Below are 21,407 nucleotides of genomic sequence, written 5' to 3' on the forward strand. Positions count from 1 at the left end.
AAAATTGAAAGAAAAAAAAAAGATCTTATTAAGATACGAATTCTACTAATAAGAACAATATAAAGCGCACCAAGGATTAACGAGCTTCTGGATTCATGAATACTAATCAGGTTGTGTGCGTTCGCTCGAACGAATTCGCTGAAATCTAAACAGGGACGATAATAGGTGAGCACCAGCCAATGAGATTGTCGTTTGCGCATTAGTTCCGCCCACTACCGGAAAACCCGGCAGTTCTTAAAAGCTGAAGAATTCTAAAGGAACTCCGTTATTTTGACAGGAAAATAAAACAAAGAATATAGCTTACATGTATCACATCAATTCTGCATGTTATGTAAGACTCTCTCGCTCTCTCTCTCTCACTTTGCGCGTGTGAGAGAAAGCGTCAGCGAGTCGTGCGCCTTCACACTAGAGTTTACGTTACGCCAAATACACAAACTCAGGTGCGCTGCGCATCCATTGTGATGAAATGATAGATAGCACAGATCGCTTGATGGAGAGTGAAACTCTGAAGCGCTCAGTCAGAGTGTTTGGCGAGTGAAAATATATCTGTGCTAAACTTATACTCAGCCTCCAACTCACACACTGGCGAGTAAAATCTGAGAATTTATTAGCCATTGGCTAATATTAGACATTATTTAGTCGCCCAGAGTGAAGATTTAGTCGCATATGCGAGTGATTTACTCGCAATGTAGAGGGTTGGCTTCTGCCAAGTGCCAAAGTGGGATATAACAGTATCTCATCCCCAAATTTGGCCAAACTCTCAGGCAGTTTTTGCCGCTTTTGTTAAACACTCTTGAGAATCCAGAAGTTCACTTTGATGGCTCCTCAACACCAGGCTCAGGATTTTGTTAAACGGCCACAAAAGCCAGAGAAGGTTTTACAGCCAGTGTCCAACAATCCAGTTTCAGGGTCGAGCTCTATTGTTGCACACACAAAAGGGAGATGTTTTATTCACAATAGCAGGGCATCAGGGGACTGGCGACAAGGAATGCAGACCAATTGACTCTCAACCTTCAAAGCTTCTATCAATTGAGCAGCTTTGGATGCTTTTGTTAATATTAATACACATCAGTGCATCAACAAATTCCAATTTCATTCAGTGCCAAAGCATCCTAGTTGTATATTGTGTGGTAACTCGATTTTTACATTTTCTGAAGGAAATGTGCTTGTAGTAAAATCGGGTTAGCAACACAAGGCGAACACTGCAACATCCCCATAGCTATTTTAATTCTAATGTCCTTTAAGGTTATTTTTAATCATAAGCAATAATTGAGGCCCAAGATGGCGTCCGTAGCGTTTGTAGGAAATGAAGAGGTGAGCCTGTGGTGTGATATGAGAGACGTGAAAGTAGCGTTGATTTCAGTTATTTGTTTTGCCATGGACGATGGGGAGTATTAGGAAACATCCGACTGTCAAATTCCACAACCATGTAAAAAGTGCTGATGTTTAATACTGAAGGATTTTGAAAAACTTGATGGGTGCCAAAGCAAGGATTATATTTGCTGATAAAGACGAGTCCTTATCCAAGTCTTCTTAGAGACAGTACAACTGTGCAAACTCATCAGAATTCTGTATTGTGATAACATTCACAGCTGTTTTAACACTCTACACATTGGAGTAATTATGCATGTCCTCTTCCGCATGGTGAAATGCAAGCACCACACGCTGCCCCTTAAGCTTCTTACAAACTCAAACTTCACATCGAAAAAGTGTCCTTTTATGGCGACAGCAGCCTAAAGGGAGAGTGCCTACCTAACAGTGGTTCCAGCTACAGGAACAGCTTCACAAACACAGAGGGACGGGGGTAGAAAGGATGCTGTTGGACGACAGTGTTGTGCTGCCTAGCATGCCATCTTGAAAACAAGATGAGGGATGCTGGCCAGATTTCTAAACCGAACGCACCCACACACACAAAACATCTCATCTTTAATTCAGATGCTGTATCTGTTTGAAGTGAAAAGGCCTTAATACTGGCGCAGAGATTCTGAACGGAATGGCATTGGGGATTCTGTTGGTGAGCTTCACTTAGAGTAGGATCATTAGCCCATCTTGCAGAAAAATTCAAGCAGGTTGTAGATAGGGATGCAGCCAGAAGGCCACAGAGCGTAATGAGCACCACACCAACGAAAGGCCTGGCTCGGTTGAGTGCCAACAGTCTGTGTTAGACGCTGGTACCGCTACTGAAAATCTGTCCATGTTTTCCTAGGGTACAGTTAAGTGAAGGTGAGAACTTCATGATATTAATGATTGAGGGTTGGGTAGCTTTTTTAGTTCCATTTTCACACATCATTTCATTGCCTGAAGTAAAAAAACTCAACAGGCCAAACATAATTTTTCCAGCCAGAGCTGTTGACTAATGGATGCTGACTGATTGCAATTTAACCATCAAGAGGTGGAACACTGTAGCATTGTTCCTTTCATAGGAAGTACAGATGGGCCCCAAGGCATCAATGCATACTGCATTATGTTTGGAGAAAAGGATCACGAATAAGCAATGCTAACCAACTAGTTATGCCTCCCCAACATGCTGCTATTTTCTTGTAAATCTATCTAACACACTTGGCACGTGCAAAACCGATCACGGCCAGCTATTTCCATGTTCCCGAGTCATAAGCACTGGTCATGTGTTCCCATAAGTAGTTTTCCTAAGTAAGATTTTTAGAACTTTAATAGGAAAATACAATGTCAATTGAAATGCATCATACAAAAGCAATGTACTAAAATTAGACTGACTTTGAATTTATATTCCTCTAGAGCCAACTCATAATAGTGATTTAGAAAAAAAGACAAAAATGGCACATTCATGACCAGTCCTCATTAAGAGAACAAACCGTGGTTGACGCAGCATATGCAGCTAGTTAAAGGGGAAATAATGCAATGTTAGATGATGCATTTCCTTTAGAAAAAAAGACAATGTGTCTTTCAGTCCAAAGATAGATCACTATTAGCATTTCTGAGATCCATAGAATGCATCTTTGGAATAGACAGAGTAGAAAATCATTCTTAATCACTTGATGACATGCACTGATTAAGATGAAGGCATCTAAGGCAATATAAATACTAAAGAAAATAAGTTTCATGGCCAGACTCAAGGGTGCTACAGACAAAAAGCTATGGGCAAAAACTAAAGCCTTTTTCCAATCAGTGTTAATTTTGACAGCAAATTTTGATTTAGTCTTAGTCTTTTGACTAAAATGCCATTTAGTTTAAGTCATATTTAGGTCATCTGAATTGGTTTGGTTTTACTCGACTAAATCTACAGTAGATTTAGTAGCCTAATATTGAATGGGTTTAGTTACAGTGTAACGCATTTATAAAGAATTTCTCTAAAATTTCCAAACTCATTATAGGCTTAATATTAAGGTTTGATCATGCAATATAGACACAGATTTAACTGCTGTGACGCACAACATGCCTTTATATTAAAATTCTTCATAACTTGCTTACCACATTCTTCATTCTTTCAAGCAGACATAAATTAAATTTAGATTAATCCTTATTAGGGTTACTAAAGTGATTCAGTCAAGAGCAGTGAGTTATTTACTCTCTTTCGTTTGTTGCTTGATTAACATTAATGACACAGACAATAGCATCTATACATTAGGCTACTGTCACTTTAAAACCGAATGCACGGATGCAATATACTGATAAACATTGAATATTCCCCCAACTGCTCACTTAAGACGTTCACTTAAGCTGTTCACTTAAGACGTAACCGAGTGCGTTTACATGAATACTCATCAAAACAGACAATTTGACATCATTTTGTGTGTATTTCTCCATTCGTGTGAGAAAATACGCAAAAGGGAACTGAATTCAGTAATCGTGCGCAGTCTGAGAGGCGCTTTTCTGTGTGCGTGATTCAGGTGTGTGCGCTCAGAAAACCAGACTGAATTGAGTTATCTTTTGCATCGTCACACTTTTCAAATTTATGCCCATGTCGGCTCTTCTCTTACTCCCAGATGTTGACATTTTTTAACGTTTTATGAGACGTGCAGCAAGTGTATGCTAGCTTATGTCCCGCCGGAAAAATCAGTTGGAGATTCATTCTGATTGGATCTCTTCCCGAATCGTCCCTCCCAAACATTTTTGTCTTGTTTTTATTAGTTGACGGAAATGTCAATAGATTTGTCATAGTTTTTGTCATTCAAAAACTATTATTTCGAGTTTTATTTCATTATCGTCTCGTTTTCATCTGTGAAAAAAATGTTGTTGACGAAAATTATGATGGAAATTATGTCAACAAAATTAACACTGTTTCCAATGAAAAACCCAAAATAATAGCTAAATGGTCTCTGCTTACATGGACTATGAACAGGTGCTCAATGTAAGCACTACGGAATGCAAAACAAAGGAAACAAAGTAAGGAAACAAAGTAGCAAAATAAACCCAAGTAAAACTAAACATATGGTAGATAGATAGTTCCTGCTACCTGTCAACACTTATGGTGCAGAGTCAGCCAGGTGCACAGAGAAGAGAAACTTAGGATGGGTACATACCACACACAGAAGCAACACATATTTATTTTGGAGCCCACATTAACAGGTTACAGTTCACAATGACCACACAAGCAGTGTGCAAGAAGAGTTTCATTGCTGAGCTTATTTTTACCATGCTTTGTGCTCTAAACTTAGCAGAAAACACTTTGAGAATGCATAAACCTAAGAACAATGTACTGCAATTTAGGCTATCATGAAGAAAAAAAAGGAGCAAATAAGTCAGTGACTCATTTACTCATTTATAAGTCAATTAATGTTTTTTTTTTAATTCACTGAAAAAGTCTATAAGGTTTCGCAATACTTCAACAAATCAGCCAATTTATGCCGTTTATATTTTGCACTTTATGACAATCAAGTTTGTAATGATTCTCAACTGCCAAGTCAAATTAACCATTTGTTGGAGATATTGAAAGTAAACCCCAGTCTAATAACCCAGAAATTGATTTATTTTCACTTCACTAATGCACTAACTGCATTTGCAATATGAAACAGGCTTTAGGGAGTAAAAAGTGCTGTGCTCTGCCACCTGACAACAAGGCCTTATGCAAATGCAACAGGAACTGTAGTGTATCTAAGACACTATCAAACCTATTCATGACAAGCCTATTTTAAACGCTCTGGAAGGCTTATTGTTCTTAAAGTGACCATAAACCATAAAGCATCTGGAAGACGGCACGGGCATAATAGGTCTTCAGAATCACTCAACTTGATGCTTGCCACTGAATCTATTCATTGAAAATCCAAACTGCAGAGAGCCATGATAGCAGGTGTGATCATGCCTAGCAAAAATAAATAAACTGCCAAAGTGACTGAATTTAGATGAGCAGCTACGATAAAGGATTTTTTTTTTTTTGGCTCTAAACTCAAGGGAGTCACAAATACTTTTTTATTTTCTATACTGTCTAGTTTTGTCTGATAGCAACAGAACTATGCTAGATCCAAAATCTTGTTCCTAAAATGCCAGTCAAGCTAACACAATGATCCTACACCACCTGATTCGATGCTCATCTGTCTACCCAAATTCAAGCTTCATCTGCTTACAGCCCCTGAAAATAACTGAAGTTTCAAGATGACTGTGAGCTAAAAGTTGTGCTTCAATGTCTCATTGACTAACAACGAGTGTTAGGGGTAATTATACTATCATCTATTATTATTAACATTACCTGCAAATGCGACATTACTGTTACATGTTGACTGAATAATAATGGAAAAAACGTATGTTCATGTTCCATTTGAGAGGCATTTCATGATAATCAAGAGGAATACTGAATTCAGCAACAGTGGCTACGTTTACATGCAGCCAAATAATCCGTTTGTAATCGGATTGACGGCTCAATCGGACTGCGTAATAACGTATGACGCACGGGACGAGCGGCTCTTCCTTTTGAATAAAGTGTTGTATAAATGCATGTCCTGTCATTATAAAACTCTCCTTTCACTCGGCAACTGTGAAGTGGAGCAGGACTCTGCTATCATTCTACTCTGCTATCATTGAGTCTGTCCTGTGTTCATCCATAACTGTCTGGTTTGGTTCAGCAACCAAATCAGACATCAAGAGACTACAACGGACAGTCAGGACTGCTGAGAGGATTATTGGTGTCCCTCTGCCCAGCCTCCAAGATCTTTACATCTAACAAATAAATAAACTGTGTAGGAGAGTGGTTATTATGTGCAAACATTGAGAAACTCTATATTTGTGCAGTGTGCGCATGTCAAAAAAAATACTTCCGATTTGAAGCTTGTGACATATAAACGCGCACATCAACCCGATCACTTTCTTTAACGTTCATGTAAACACTAAATTCAGATTCATCAATCGGAATGAATTGAGTCCGATTGAACCAAAAATTGTGCATGTAAACGTAGCCACTGTTCAAATCAATCTGCATTGCATTACAAAATGTAATCCAAGCAAGTATGCAATAATAATGCAATACATACATTCTGAGTGTTAGGAATTGCAGAGTGCAACATTGCATGTAACGAAACTTAGTCCATGCATTAGCCTATGTCAGTCCAAACCTGTTTTGGTACAATCCAGGCATAGATATTCATTGACATTATGAATTTGCTTTAAACAAAGTACAAATCAGCGGTAATCCACTATGATTAAATGCATTTCTGATTGCTTTTGCTTCATCTAAATTCCTCTAGAAACAAATTGGGGCCTGTGGTAAGCGAGGAGTGCAACAGGATGAGTCTGAGCCTCTGACGTCAAGGATAAAGAACTTTCACAGAGAGCTCTGTACCTAAATGAGAGATGAAGTGGAAAATATAATGGGTGACAGGGTGTAATAGAGAGATCTATTGCATCTACCTCATTCGCTCCCCACCCCTATCTCTACCAAGGAGAGTAATTACATAAGAAAAAAAAGGAAAAGTTTAAATGGCCCCTTCAATATGAGTGTGCTCACATATTATTCTGTTCTGATTAGGCATGAATATTCTGAGGGGGCTTGCTCGAGTCATTTCTAATGGCAGCAAGAGCATACTGATGAATTCATACAGACACTTTCACCTCTACAAAGCCTTGATTGGGCCTAAAGATCAGAGCAGCCTGATTTGAATTCACTTAAACAGTCTGAAAAGATACAAAAGTGCTCAAGACAAAAGTTGAGTTGATTTTGATCGACGTCAGTTAACATGCACTAATGAAAACACATGACCCACACTATTCAAGTCCATTCAGCCAGGCTATCTGTAACTTGAAAGGCACTTTCATGATCTATGAACCAGACAGCAGTGTTACTGACTTGGCCTTCCTGGAATTTTGGAAATCTTGGAACAAGCCTTTCAGGGGGTTGATTAAAGTTAGTTACTAACCTCAAATGCACACCAGTCACAAGTTCGGACACACTACTCATTATTCACTGCCACTTTTTCTACATTTAAGAAAAAGTGTCACCTATTAAATAACACAGACTTAAGTATGGAAATTACGCTTTTTATTAGTATTGAAGGAGCTCTTATGCTGGACACTTGCTGCTTTTCAATAATTGGACAAATTAAAAAGCTATAATTTATAAAAAACTAAATAAATAAAATTTGTAAAGAAATTAAGCACTTTTTTAAGATCACAAGAAACAAATGTAGTCAAGTGTGTCCAAACTTTTGACTGGTATAGCAAAAAAACGAAATCCAAGCTGAGCAATCGATTTGATTCACAGAAAGGTTGCATAAACATAATAAACCTATGGTCGCGTCACACAGTTAAAAACTTGACACTTCCCGACACTTCCCAACACTTCCCAACACATGCTCGTGATGAGTAAGAGGGAACAGCCTGGGTCTAAAAATCACACAAACCACACCTGTTATAGCTAACAAACATGAACATTCGCCTCTGCTCAATCACCCTCCCGAGCGAGAGACTGTTTTTGACACAACAGGCAACCCACGTACATGTGAGGTGATTTACTATGCAACACCACGGTTTGTGGGAAGACAGGCCAAATAATACAGAAGAGATTAATCTAAACCTAAGGGGAAGGTTATGTCACATCATACAAACTCTGCTTTTAGGGCAGCTCGTTTTGCTGAAGGCTGCCAACAGCTTGCTCTTCCTTCATGTATCATTCTGATAACCAAAGCAAGGCTTGAACATTTTAACACATGCTCTCACAAGATCACCAGACACTTGGAACATGCCTACAACACAATGCAATGCATCCAATCTTCAATCAGCCCAACTAATAAATATTAGTGTATATTTAAAAAAACAAACCAAAATAACTATATTTTAATCATATAATAAAAGGGGGGAAATGACTGATTAGAACTGGCATCATCATAAAATTAACCCAATGTGTTAAAACACAGTTATGCTCATTTTCTTTATAACATGAACAGAAGTGTCAAAGTTTTCACATAAACTCAACTACGCTTATATGATGCATTCTAAACATCTCTCGAGTTTAGTGCATTGCTGCATTGAAACAACTGCCTATTTACATGATTGTTCAAATTGAAATGCACATATGTATATGTGTATATGCATATGCACGTCTTTTCCTCACACCCCATATGAAGTATAATGCAAGTATGAGCAGAGCTCAACCTGATTTTACTAACTGATCAATTTAGCTGGGTTAATTTGAACGATTAATTTTAATAATACTATCAATTCCAAGACTAATGCGGGGACAAACTAGGCCTATATCATGAATCGATATTTCAAACAACTGTTTGTTTATGAATTATTTATAGGCAGTGCGCAATTAGCGCACGTACCAAATGTTCAGCTCTTTCTCTATATATATCAATCTTTAATACCTGTGGGTTAAGATTAAACTAGATTTTTCTTACCTCATGGTGATTTCCACGATATATGTTCGATGTTATATAATTTCAGAGAGTTCACAAAGTTCGCACTTGATCACAAAAGATATGAATGAAACGCCGCAGGACCAGAGAGTTTGTATCCCGCAAAGTAAAAAATAAATAAAAATGAAAGTAAATAAAAAAAAGAACTCGGTCTACATGATCTACCGCATTGCACCGCTTATGTGGATGCTGCAGCACAAAAAAAAATGTAAGTGAGAACGCAATTTTCTGTTTGGTCTTGCAAGCGCCTGATCTTCTAATAGCAGCAACGTGCCGCTGGGATCCCCATCTACAGCAACAGCAGCGACGCAGCGCTTTACTGGGCTACGTCACCACGCAAGAGACGCACAGGTCACGCCCCCATATGGTAGTTTGACAGTATTTAGAGCACACAAATTCTTGATAAGTAAAACGGAAATTAATAAATTAATTTACGCAAATGAGAAGTCAGTATTAGCAAAATGTTAACATACAGCATTATAAATGCCAGTGCATAGTTTTTCCAGCAAAAATAAAAATAATAAATAATAATAAAAGACTATATTTGATAGCGCATTTGATAATATTCATTCAAGTCTTATCACCATATTAAGATGCTTGACAAGTGTATGTCATTTGACTACGATCTGTGTAGTGTCACCTGTTCATAAAAAGAACCAATAGTGTGCTTGCTTTGATGGCAGTAAGGGATATGATGGTTCATCACAATTGTTCAAACCATGTGACTTAAGCAGGGTTAAACCCCCACATCTCAGTTACTAGATCAACTGTCACTCATGCATCTCCGATTCTGAACTGTGGTACTTATATGGGTTTATACAGTGGGTATAGAAAAGAATTACCCCCTTTAAAATAATAAAATTTTGTTGCTTTGCAGCATGAAATAAAGATGGACACAGTTTTTCTTTTATCCAATATGTATATAAATGCAGCAGCTGTATTTACTCAGTGCAACTTATAACAGCCAAGTGAAACATATAACACCAACATGTCAGAAAGAAAAAAAAACTGAATCACTGAGTTGGGTAAACGATCACCCCCCCTCCTAAAAAGGACTTGTAAACTCAATCAGTTGTAGCTAATCACCTTCTCAATGGATAAAAAAATTCAAAGGCTTTATCAATGCCTAGAAGCAGAGTGAAGCCTATTATTAAGAAGTGGAAGGTGTTTGGTACAACACAGACCCTCCCTGGATCAGGATGTCGCTCCAAACTTGATGAAAGAGCCAGGAGGAAACTGGTCAGAGAGGCGACCAAGAAGCCAACAGCAACTCTGAAGCAGTTGCAGGAATTCATGACAAAGAGTGGTCATTGTGTGACAACATCACAAATTCTCCACAAATGTGACTTGTATGGGAGGGTTACAAGAAAAAAGCCACTCCTCAAGAAAGGCCACATGCAGTCACGACTGAGCTTTGCCAAAGATTCTGAGGCAGATGAGACTAAAATTGAATTATTTGACCTCAACACCAAACAATATGTCTGGCGGAAATCCAATACAGCTCACCATCCAGATAACACCATTCCTACAGGAAAGCATGGAGGTGGTAATATCCTGTTAAGGGGTGTTTCTCTGCAGCAGGGACTGGAGCACTTGTCAGGATAGAAGAAAAAATGGATGGGGCAAAATACCGTCACAAACGGTCACCATCAAATTTAACTGAACTTGAGCAGTTCTGCAAAGAAGAGTGGGCAAATATTGCAAAGTCTAGATGTGCAAAGTTAGTAGAGACAGAGACATATCCCAACAGACTAAAGGTTGTAATTAAAGCAAAAGGTGGTTCAACAAAATACTGACATAAGGGGGTGATCCTTTTTCCAACTCAGTGTTTCTGCTTTTTTTTTTTTTTTTACATGTTGGTGTTATATCTTTCATTTGGATGTTATTAAGTTGCACTGAGTAAATACAGCTGTATAAAACAAAAACTGTGTCCGTCTTCATTTCAGGCTGCTAAGCAACAAAATGTGATTATTTTAAAGGGGCGTGGTTCTCTTCTATACCCACTGTATATGTGGCTTGGGTATATGACTGAAGGAAAAATGAAAGGGCTATCATTTGGAATACAATTTCAAATTTTGTGTAAAATGCAACTTTGGAAAAGTCTACACTGCCATCTACTGGTGCGCTCTTATACAGTTTAGTACACATGCATATTTGAACAAAACATTCTCGTGCTTTAGTCCCAGGACCCCTGTATAGTTTTATCCGTCCCACAACTGTATCAGTCATGTCATTGCTTTTTAGACCATATTTAGTGGCTAATACAGTGTTTAAGTTATGCATTCTACGCGCAATGTACATCTCTTTGAACTCACGTGTCGTTCAAGTAAGTTCTAAAAAAGAACACATTAACAACCATTAACAATTTGCTTACATATTGCAAGACAACTACGCTCAGTTTCATAGATAAATATTATATAATGTATAACAGTTCTAATATATTCCTCTAGGACTCTCTTTATACATCAGTATAGCAGTCGCTCACCGGCCGTTTACGGGAAAGTTTGTAGCTAGTACTTGGATAGGACGAGACACAAAGTTGTGTACCAGCAGGGGGCGCATGGGGCTCAAAAAGCCCCCGAAAATCATCTTCTGAGCCGCATTCAAATCACAGGACGTTTTGAGTCTTAACTGGATGCATTTGTAACTAGCACGTGTTTTAATAGTTTATCTGTTATTCTAAGGGACATGTAACTAACATAACTACTGAACTCTGATTTAACAATTACTATAAAAATGATTTTAAATACAGTCATCACAAATACTATGATTGATCCACCCAGACCAGCGCTGCGAAATGAAACAAGTATCACGTGATAGTGATGTTCGATTCTTGAACGAATCGTTCTTTTGAACCGGTTCTCAGGAAGTAACCGGTTGAGCCGGTTCACAAAATCGAACTGAATCGAACTTTAGTTCCGGGTTGATGACGCAGGACGCACAGCCGAAGTAGCACGTCCGACTCAAAAAGAACCGAATCTCCGAAAAGAACCGGTTCGCGGAAAAGAATCGAACTTTGCATCACTACCACGTGACAACGCAGCCATTAAGCTCCGCCCGTCTTTCGACCCTTTTCACGCTGGTCATTCCACAAGCGCATTCTATTCCTATGAACCAATCACGATCCTCAAATCCGACACGTCTCAGTGTGCACGTTTTCTATTGGCCCGTTCAGCCGCCTACCAATCAGAGTGCGTGTTTCTACGACTGAAGGTGGCCATATTTTATGCCACCTGGGTTTTTGCTTCAAACAGCTGTATTTTGCTACGCTGTTAAAATATTTAATAAGATACCCTTTATTTAGTGTTTATTACACAATGCCTTATTATCAGACGTGGGAAGAGTTTGCGCGAGCTGCAGAAAAACTTTATTTGACGGACCCGATGAAGGTAACTGATAACCTCTTATCTGAGGTTATTTTGAGGCTACTGGCTACAAGCACAGCTCATGTTCACATATTTTACAATCAAACAGCATTTTTGTGGAAATGTGTTGTAGAGCAAATTCGATATGTCGTCGGTGCGTAAAATATATAATATGTATATATGCGTCTAAATGCAACTGTCCGGCAGAGAAAGGCTGCAGTATTAAAGCTTGAAATGTACAAATGTATCGTAACTGTTTGTTAATGTTGTTTATTCAGGTCAGAGTGGTTCTGAAATATCGACACTGTGATGGAAATATCTGTATGAAAGTCACAGATGATGCTGTGGTAAGTTTTGAGCTCTTGCAAATAGACTATTTTGTTTGTGGTCTTGTGTAGATCATGTTATTATATTCACTATTTGTTTTCTTTCAGTGTTTGCAGTACAAAACCGACCAGGCCCAAGATGTAAAGAAGATCGAGAAACTGCATGGGAAGTTGATGAGATTAATGGTCTCCAAAGAGTCCCACAGTGGAGCCATGGAAACGGACTGAATGAATCAAAGGACCTTTCGGGATTGGACAGTTGTTTGTAACTCAATCCGACTGACAATGAAAAGAGATGGATCTACAGGAGGATGAAGTTTGGGTGATGTTTATTGACTGTATACTGAGAATACAGTCTCGTTTGAAGAGCAAGCAGCGAGAACATCCTAAAAGAGGCTGATTTTTGTGTTCCTGTTTGGAGGTCGGACAACGTCGTAATGATTATACAGCTGTTTTCATTTGGTCTGCCTATTATTTAATGTTTGGAGAAAGTACGTTTTAACTGCGACAACATCAAGAGAACACATTTTGAAGCAGGACCTTCTTAATATCTTAGATTACAATAAAATCCCAGTCCTGAAGTTTGTATATCTATGCATGATGTACAATGAACCAAAATAAATGTCTCTTTTTTTTCCTTTTTTTTCTTATTTCATTTTACTCTACAAGCATTACTGTCTACAGACAAATAATGAGTGTCTTTAAAGATAATTTGAAAAGCAATTATCATCAATTGTTCTGTTTATTTCAATATTTGGCAATATGCTTCTGTCCAAAAAAAAACAACTGTGTTTTTCTTAAGATTGAGAACAGTTGTGGAGTGAAGGGTGTCAGTTTTATAACAACTAAAACTACTCCAAGTTCCCAAAATTGTAACATAGTTTTTGAACTATTTAAAGCTTTGGTTTTGTATCTATTGAAACTTCTGTATTGGTTGATAGATACAATTTATTGTTCACAGGAAATCTGGCCTACCTGCTTAGGATGACCTACCAGTAGTTTATCCCCTTAAACTGTCATGTTTAAAATAGCAACTTGGGTTCCTCAGGCGGACAAAAATCTTGTGAGGATGTACAGCCACAGTGGTAAATGTTAAAACATGGATGGCACATGTTGCCATGCAGAATAAACCTCTCTGTATACGCTACAACCATGGACAGCGTATTTTGTGAGTAGGCCATCCTGAGCAGGAAGATTTTTTTTTCAGCGCTGTCATCGTTCTTTAAGGTAAGTAACATACACAAATGTTATTATGACACCAATATGTTAGTTTAACAAAGTAACTGATATGTGAAACATTAGTGTATTACCTCAGAAAACGCCCTCCTGTCAGTCTCACTGAGCGCGCGCTGCTCCTGTCAGCTGTAACGGGTAAAACTTGTCTCGTGCGTCCATTCAGTTTCTACCATACACAAAGTCATATCACAAATTACCATGGTGCAATTACGTTTTCTTTTGGTTACATTTTTAATGTTTTTATTTCTTGAACATTTTATTGCAAAAGGTTATTTATTACCTAATTACAATCAAAAGTTTGTTTGGTGTGTATTTATTTTGTACTACAATAAAACCACGACTATTATCTGAAAGAAGTAACTAATTTTACATAACAGAATTACAGAAATGTATCCGTTTTCCACGGTAAAAGGGAGCGTGCGCAGATTATTATGTGACTACATTTCCCATGGTGCACGGGGATAATGTTTCTGCGTCTTGGTGCTAAACGATCGCAGCTTACTTTGCTACTTATTGAGGTGAGTGTGCTTCATGTCTGGTGTTTTTAATCATTACGTTTTTGCAAAATTAAGCTAGTTCGTTCATTAAGATTAATCTAAAGCAACAGCATATCAAATGGTTAGCGTGTTGCTATAGCACGATCTGTACATGTGTAATTCTGATTATCACATCACTGGTTATGCAACAACGTCCTCGTTCAATAAGTTTATTAAGGTAAATGCAATTAAGAAGTAACTTCTGTGCATGCTATTTTAGCTATGTGGTGGCTCATAAATTTTTTTGTTCTTTGTGTGACTACATTTCCCATGGTGCACGGGGATAATGTTTCTGCGTCTTGGTGCTAAACGATCGCAGCTTACTTTGCTACTTATTGAGGTGAGTGTGCTTCATGTCTGGTGTTTTTAATCATTACGCATTTTGCAAAATTAAGCTAGTTCGTTCATTAAGATTAATCTAAAGCAACAGCATATCAAATGGTAAGCGTGTTGCTATAGCACGATCTGTACATGTGTAATTATGATTATCACATCACTGGTTATGCAACAACGTCCTCGTTCAATAATAAGTTTATTAAGGTAAATGCAATTAAGAAGTAACTTCTGTGCATGCTATTTTAGCTATGTGGTGGCTCATAAATTGTTTTTTCTTTGAAGAAAAAGACTGAAAAAGAGTTATTATTGTCTTACTAGAATTCCACAAATTATTTAGCCTTAAATTAATTATTCTGATATTTAAAAAACTGTTTATATAATTTGTTTGTGCAGAAAAAAGTAATATGTCCGATGAGGTTATAATATTTTTGTGAATAATACATAATTAAAAGAACAGCCCACATTCTGACATTCCTGTTTACAGGGTATTTAGTGTGCTTTGGGAGTTAGACAGAGAAGAGCTTTGTCATGCATTGTGCCCCAAATGTTGTAACCACAGAGCTTTGTCCATCCTAATCTCAGTGCTGGGAATGTTGTGCAACAATAAACCTTTGCTCCATTTTCCTGCATGCATGCATTAAAAGCACATTGCCTAGTGGTTGTATAAAAGGTTCAAACTCTGCAAGGGGTGATCCATGAGCTAACTATCGTCATTTCTACCTTGAGCAAGGCACTCCAGCTTACTCCAAGGAGATAAAAATGTTATTTGCTTCATTCCAGGGCCCTAAACCATGTACAAAGAGTTGGCAGTGGCATTGGGGCTCGGAACGTTGGTAGCCCTGGTATTCCTGAAGAAAAGAAAGGGTGTCCTGAAAGCACATGACGGGTGGTGGGGTGTGGGAGCTTGTCCCCAAGGACCCGAGGATGATAGTATCCGCCCTTTCAAAGTTGAGACAACTTCAGAAGAGATTGAGGTAAATCCTGATGTCATCATCTGAATAAAATTTCATATAGATGTTTCACTGGAAATACATTTGGTGTGTATTTTGTCTGTAGCAAAATCTCCTTTATAATCCTTAGGATCTACACCGCAGGCTAGATCAGACCCGCTCCTTTCCTTCTCTTGAAGACAGTCAGTTTAACTATGGCTTCAACTCCAAATACCTTGAGAAGCTTGTGTCTTATTGGAGGAATGATTTTAACTGGAGGAAACAAGTGGATAAACTGAACAAATACCCTCATTTCAAAACCAAAATCGAAGGTGAGCCCTGACTAGTACACAGCTATAGTAAAGGTGTGGTCACATTAACGAAATTTCAGCAAAAATTCTGCATGAACAAAAAAGTATGCAAAACTTAATCCAGATTTCATGTAGATCATTAAAAATTTCGCAGAGCAATGGTAAATGCATTGATGTTTTGGAGCTATTCAGCATTACATCACGTTTATAAATGGATCATCTGCAGTGAATGGGTGCCGTCAGAATGAAAGTTCAAAGAGCTGATAAAAACATCACAATAATCAAGTACCGTATTGGCCCGAATATAAGACGACCCCCCTTTTTTCAGATGTCACACAACTCCAGTCCATCAATTAACATCTTGTGAAAAGCTGTTTTGATTTTTTTACTTTAAACCATCCAGTGAGGTTTACCTGCACAGCACTTACCAGTTGGCCTCCATTACACTCACCCCCCTAAACCTCACTCCCATCTAGGTCATGGTGCCAATGTAACACCTCCGGTCCCAACCGCCCCGCTCTGAGCAGAACTCAAACCTGGGTCACCGGCATGAAAGGTGTGTGCACTAACAAGGATGCTAAAGACCACAGCTTCTAGCATCAGTCACTAGTGTGCCTCTTGAGATCAGGGGAGTGAGGTTTACCTGCACAGCTCTTACCAGCTGGCCACCGTTACACTTGAAGTTAAAAAACATCTTGAAAAATGTGCTTCTTACAAAGCTTTTTGCTTCAAGACATTAATTGATCAACTGGAGTCATGTGGATTATTGTGATGTTTTTATCAGCTGTTTGAACTCTCATTCTGACGGCACCCATTCACTGCAGAGGATCCATTGGTGAGCAAATGATGTAGTGCTAAATTTCACCAAATCTGATGAAGAAACAAACTAATCTACATCTTGGATGATCTGAGGTTGAGTCAATTTTCAGCAAATGTTTATTTTTGGGTGAACTGTTTCTTTAAGAACTACATTTTTTTTAAGAAGATGCTTATGTTTTGCGCACATTTTATAGTACTCCACAACTGATTTCATTTTTGTTTTGTGTTGTGGTGTTCTCTATAACAAAAGGTATTGATATTCACTATGTTCACGTGAAACCAAAGAGCCTGGCTGAGGGAACCCGTGCTGTGCCTCTGATGATGGTACATGGATGGCCAGGCTCCTTCTATGAGTTTTATGGTATCATCCCCCTGCTTATGGAGCCATCCAGTCCTGATGACATTACTTTCGAAATAATTTGTCCCTCAATACCTGGTTATGGTTTCTCAGAGGCCCCACATAAAAAAGGTAAAGGGCAAACAACCCAACCTAACAGATATTTTGTTTCAAACACATGTGGATTAGTCTATTAAATATTTTCCATGTTTTGCATTTTTTTAATGATCAAAATGTGTTTTGCACAGGTTTTGACGGTGTATGTGCAGCACACATATTCAATAAACTGATGAAGAGGCTTGGTTTCAACCAGTACTATGTCCAGGGAGGAGACTGGGGCTCGCTTATTACCACTAATATGGCCCAGCTGGAGCCCAAGTATGTATAAAAGTAGTGGTTCTTGACCTTTTTTACTCCAAGGCCCCACTTTATCCAAAACATTTAAGTCCCCCTGGGAAGTTGGGATGTAATTACATTATTAGATGCATTCAGTTTGAAGCAAAATGGCATTGTAGCTTTTATACAAAAAAAAAATATATATCATAAATTTAAAAAAAATTAACTCTAATTCTACAAAATGATGAATAAGGAATGCACAGCTGGATTTTATTCAATTTATGAAGCTATAATTGCGTAATACCGAAGTATTTTGAATGCAAGTGTTAGATAATTTTATTGTAAATAGAATAGAAAACAAATGAATTAATTTCAACCAATTTGCCATCAATACAGTTGCTGCATCTATTGCGTTCCCCATATTTTCTCACTGACATGCCCTCTACTCGGAAACTCTGGCCTTAAAGAAAGTTCCGACACTCCGGTGGTGTTCATGTGGGTTCAATCTTTTCAACATGACTTGAATGCACTAAAGATTTGAAGACCCTTTTAAAGCTGATATTTACCTTTGGTTCTTAATATAGGGCTGGGCGATATGACGATATTATCGTATATCGACGATGTCTCGTAAGTAGCCTATTGCGATGTCGATGTCAACAGTTAGGTAACAGATGATTATCGACATTATTGGAAAAAAATGACAAATGATAAACCTAGTAAGTTGCAAAAAATATTTTACATAGCCCCATAGTCACCATACAGGTCTTTTTGCATGCAAGAATGAAATAATTTAGTCGAAGGGTTGGGAATCGAAAAGCTATTCCAGTTTCGGAAATCAGATCAGATGCGTAAGGTCAGGAATCAAATTACTTGTTATAAAATAAAATTTCGATTCTGCTTCTCGATTTCTGTATGCACATTTATTGTGATTTCAAAAGATTCAACTGCAAGAAGACGAAATAGAACTCACTTCTGCACTCGCGGCTGTTTTCTGTGCTGCGCACACACACACACACACACACACACAAAAGCTGCCTCTTAATTAACTAATTAAGACCAAACTGAACATGGTGTGTGTTTATTGTGCATGTCGGCAATGTTGTCTCGGCGGGGCGGGGCATGGTGGAGGTGGGGCTTAAGTAGACGATATTATCGGAGATCACGATATTTTTAAAGGCGATTATCGATAAGATATTTTTGATATATCGCCCAGCCCAAATTTAATAAAAAATAAATTAACTCAAAAATATTAATGTTATACATTTTTATTTATTTATTTGGTTTTGTTTGTTTTTAAGAATTGTAAAATTATTAATTAAATTAAAAAAATTGTTAAAATAACTGTATTTAAATAATTTTAAGAGTTATTGGGGCCCCTGGTTGAGAACCACTGTATTCTAGTATTTCATCACATTGAAATCCTCAGATAGAAGTAAATTAAAGTCAGCTATATTAAAGGAAGATAATGTGTATAGAAATAAACCGATTTCAAGTACTTGAGAGATTTTAAGGATTTTTGTTGTACATCTTTGTTTTCCTCAGTGCTGTGAAAGGCCTCCACATTAACTTTGCTCCTCCAGGAAAAGCAGGCCTTCTCATGATGTTGTCTATACTTTTTGGTCGCCGATTTCCCAAACTCTTTGGCTTCACCGAGCATGATGTGAAACGCCTTTTCCCCACTATGGAAAAGCTTGTAGTTGACGCAATAAGGGAGACTGGATACATGCACATACAGTCCACTAAACCTGACACTGCAGGTGAGAGACATGTGTGCATCTTTAAATAGACAACAGACTTTGATTTGAAGCTTGACTGTATTGCACAGGCCGTGGATTGAATGACTCTCCCGTTGGTTTGGCTGCCTACATTTTGGAGAAATTTTCAACCTGGACTGATCCTGAATTCAAGAACCTTGAGGATGGTGGACTGGAAAGGTAGTCATATTTGATTTCAGCTTTATTGTAGGTTGGTGAAGTGTGTGTTCAGTTAAATCATGTTGATTCCCCAACAGGAAGTTTTCTCTTGATGATCTTCTGACGAATGTGATGATCTACTGGACCTCTAGGTCCATTATATCCTCCATGCGTTTCTACAAGGAGAACTTCAGCAAAGGCCTGAATCAGCCACATGCAAAGTAAGAGAAATACAGGCTTTGATTAACATTACGTGAAGCTGTATTTTCTGTTCAATACTCATCAGTATTGTGTTCCCTTAAGTATTTAGAGACATTTGGGCACTGAAATTGGGGCTATGTGTAAATATGTGCACCACTGTCTGGGATTGGAAAATAATTTTGATGTATTTTGAAAGAAGTTATTTTGTACTCATCAAGGATGCATTTATTTGATGAGCAATAAATTAGAAACTGTAATATTGTAAATTTAATGCAATGCAATTTAATGCATTAACTTCTGGAGTAAAAAAATAAAATAAAATCTTACTGACCCCAAATTACAATGCAAAATCGCTACATTAGTATGCTGTGTCTCTTTTTACCCAATAGGCTTCCAGTTTATGTTCCGTCAGGTGTGGCCTCTTTCCCCAATGAGCTGATGCACTCCCCTAAATCGTGGGTGACACAGAAATACCATAAGCTCAAGACTTATACTCCCATGGCTCGCGGGGGACATTTTGCTGCTATGGAGGAGCCGCAGTTACTGGCAGAGGATGTTCAGAGCTTTGTCAAGATTGTGGAAAAGAGAAAGAAGAAATAAATAGTTATCTGTCCTTTTTTTCATATTCATGGGCTAATGGAACTCACGGTTTAGATGCATAGATAAATGCATCTAAACAGAGATGACCATGAAGTAAAAAACAACAAATGTATTACATTCATTTTTAGATAATAGCACTGTTTAATCCTAGGAATATATTAACACAATTTTATATTTGTAGCATGTGCCTTAGTTTTATTGCAATTTTAAATGATTATATAATGACAGGAGCTTGCTTTAGACATATTTCACTGATTATGATGATTTAATGCTAATGTTAAACTGTATGAAATGATAGTCAATCCTTTATGAAAGTGCAGTTATTGAATGATAATGATGATATGTGGCAATGACTCAAATTACAAAAGACAGTCGGGAAGACATTTTTATTGTTATCAAGACAAATTTTATTTCATTTTCTCATTACAAACATTTAATCAAGAGGAAAATTGAGTGTTCGTGATTTAAAGTAATGCCCACTAGAGTGGCTAAGTATATCTGTTCCTCTATTCTGCATTAATCTACATAAATAAAGGTATCATCGCTATAGATGCTCTGCTGGCCAATGCAACTGCCTCTTTTTCACATAATGGAAAGTTCTTGGCAAGAACTTTCATGACCAATCAAATAAAGAGACACTAAGTGAAGGCACGACCAAAGCAATGAAGCTGGTCAGACTCCATTGCTTATGGTTTTCTGGAATGCATATTTGGGAAAATAAAATAGGTAAACTTCTATAAAAAAATAAATATTCTCATAATATTTATATAAACAAATATTATGTATCGAAATATTTATTTTTGCACTTTTGAGAGTTGCGCTTATATAAAATGAGTATTTAAAAATATCATAAAAAACAATTCTCACAGTACAGTTCAGTGTTTTTTTTTTTTTTTCCCCACATAGGCCCCCAAGGTTGATTCTCTTAGGGTTACACAGTTTTAGATTGTAGGACAGCATAGTTTATAATAGGTCGATCCCTGCCTGTGCCTTAACAATTTGTCCTGTTGTAGGCAGTTTTAAAATGTGCTTGTGATTTATTCCTCCTTTGATTGCTCACAGGGGAAATGCATTCTGAATTAAGACATTCTTAGGACAAAAAGAAATGATCAGTGGAACAATTCAGATGCAATATTTAGTCTGTAAATGCAAGTGCTCTGTACTATTAAAAATATGGGAGTTTTAAAGCATTTTGCACACATAATTCAAGTAATTTCAGGTATGACAGAATGCAACTCTACATGCAATCGATCCAATCTGACATACGGATATTATGACACTAATGTAAAAAAAAAAAAAAAAAAAAAAAGGAAGACATTCCAATTTTGATTTTCCCAAAA

General features: G+C 37.6%; 3 protein-coding genes across 5 annotated transcripts in view; 2 read left to right on the plus strand and 1 right to left on the minus strand.

The window, feature by feature from the left end:
• Positions 1-9,124, minus strand: part of LOC107732530 (protein enabled homolog) — a 114,430-nt gene extending 105,306 nt beyond the window's left edge. Inside the window, 1 exon segment of the mRNA XM_016543889.1 lies at positions 8,805-9,124. The gene's annotated coding sequence lies outside the window, so the exon portion shown is untranslated.
• Positions 9,125-12,035: 2,911 nt separating this feature from the next.
• LOC107732533 (signal recognition particle 9 kDa protein-like) lies at positions 12,036-13,159 on the plus strand. Its single transcript, XM_016543892.1, has 3 exons — positions 12,036-12,211; positions 12,466-12,534; positions 12,622-13,159. The coding sequence occupies exons 1-3, from the start codon at positions 12,140-12,142 to the stop codon at positions 12,739-12,741; spliced, it is 261 nt and encodes an 86-aa protein (XP_016399378.1). The 5' UTR covers positions 12,036-12,139; the 3' UTR covers positions 12,742-13,159.
• A 1,059-nt stretch (positions 13,160-14,218) lies between these two features.
• LOC107732537 (epoxide hydrolase 1-like) lies at positions 14,219-21,159 on the plus strand. 3 transcript variants are annotated; one of them, XM_016543895.1, is made up of 9 exons: positions 14,219-14,267; positions 15,402-15,595; positions 15,702-15,882; positions 16,931-17,149; positions 17,266-17,395; positions 18,896-19,110; positions 19,179-19,287; positions 19,365-19,487; positions 19,857-21,159. In XM_016543895.1, the coding sequence occupies exons 2-9, from the start codon at positions 15,413-15,415 to the stop codon at positions 20,065-20,067; spliced, it is 1,371 nt and encodes a 456-aa protein (XP_016399381.1). In that variant the 5' UTR covers positions 14,219-14,267; positions 15,402-15,412; the 3' UTR covers positions 20,068-21,159. The 3 variants fall into 3 exon arrangements, with proteins under 3 accessions (XP_016399381.1, XP_016399383.1, XP_016399380.1); XM_016543897.1 differs by lacking the exon at positions 14,219-14,267 and adding an exon at positions 14,439-14,463; XM_016543894.1 differs by lacking the exon at positions 14,219-14,267 and adding an exon at positions 14,549-14,625.
• Positions 21,160-21,407: the final 248 nt, after the last annotated feature.

The sequence above is a fragment of the Sinocyclocheilus rhinocerous genome, unplaced genomic scaffold (assembly GCF_001515625.1).
Source record: "Sinocyclocheilus rhinocerous isolate Xijiao unplaced genomic scaffold, SAMN03320098_v1.1 scaffold640, whole genome shotgun sequence".
Taxonomy (NCBI): Eukaryota; Metazoa; Chordata; class Actinopteri; order Cypriniformes; family Cyprinidae; genus Sinocyclocheilus; species Sinocyclocheilus rhinocerous.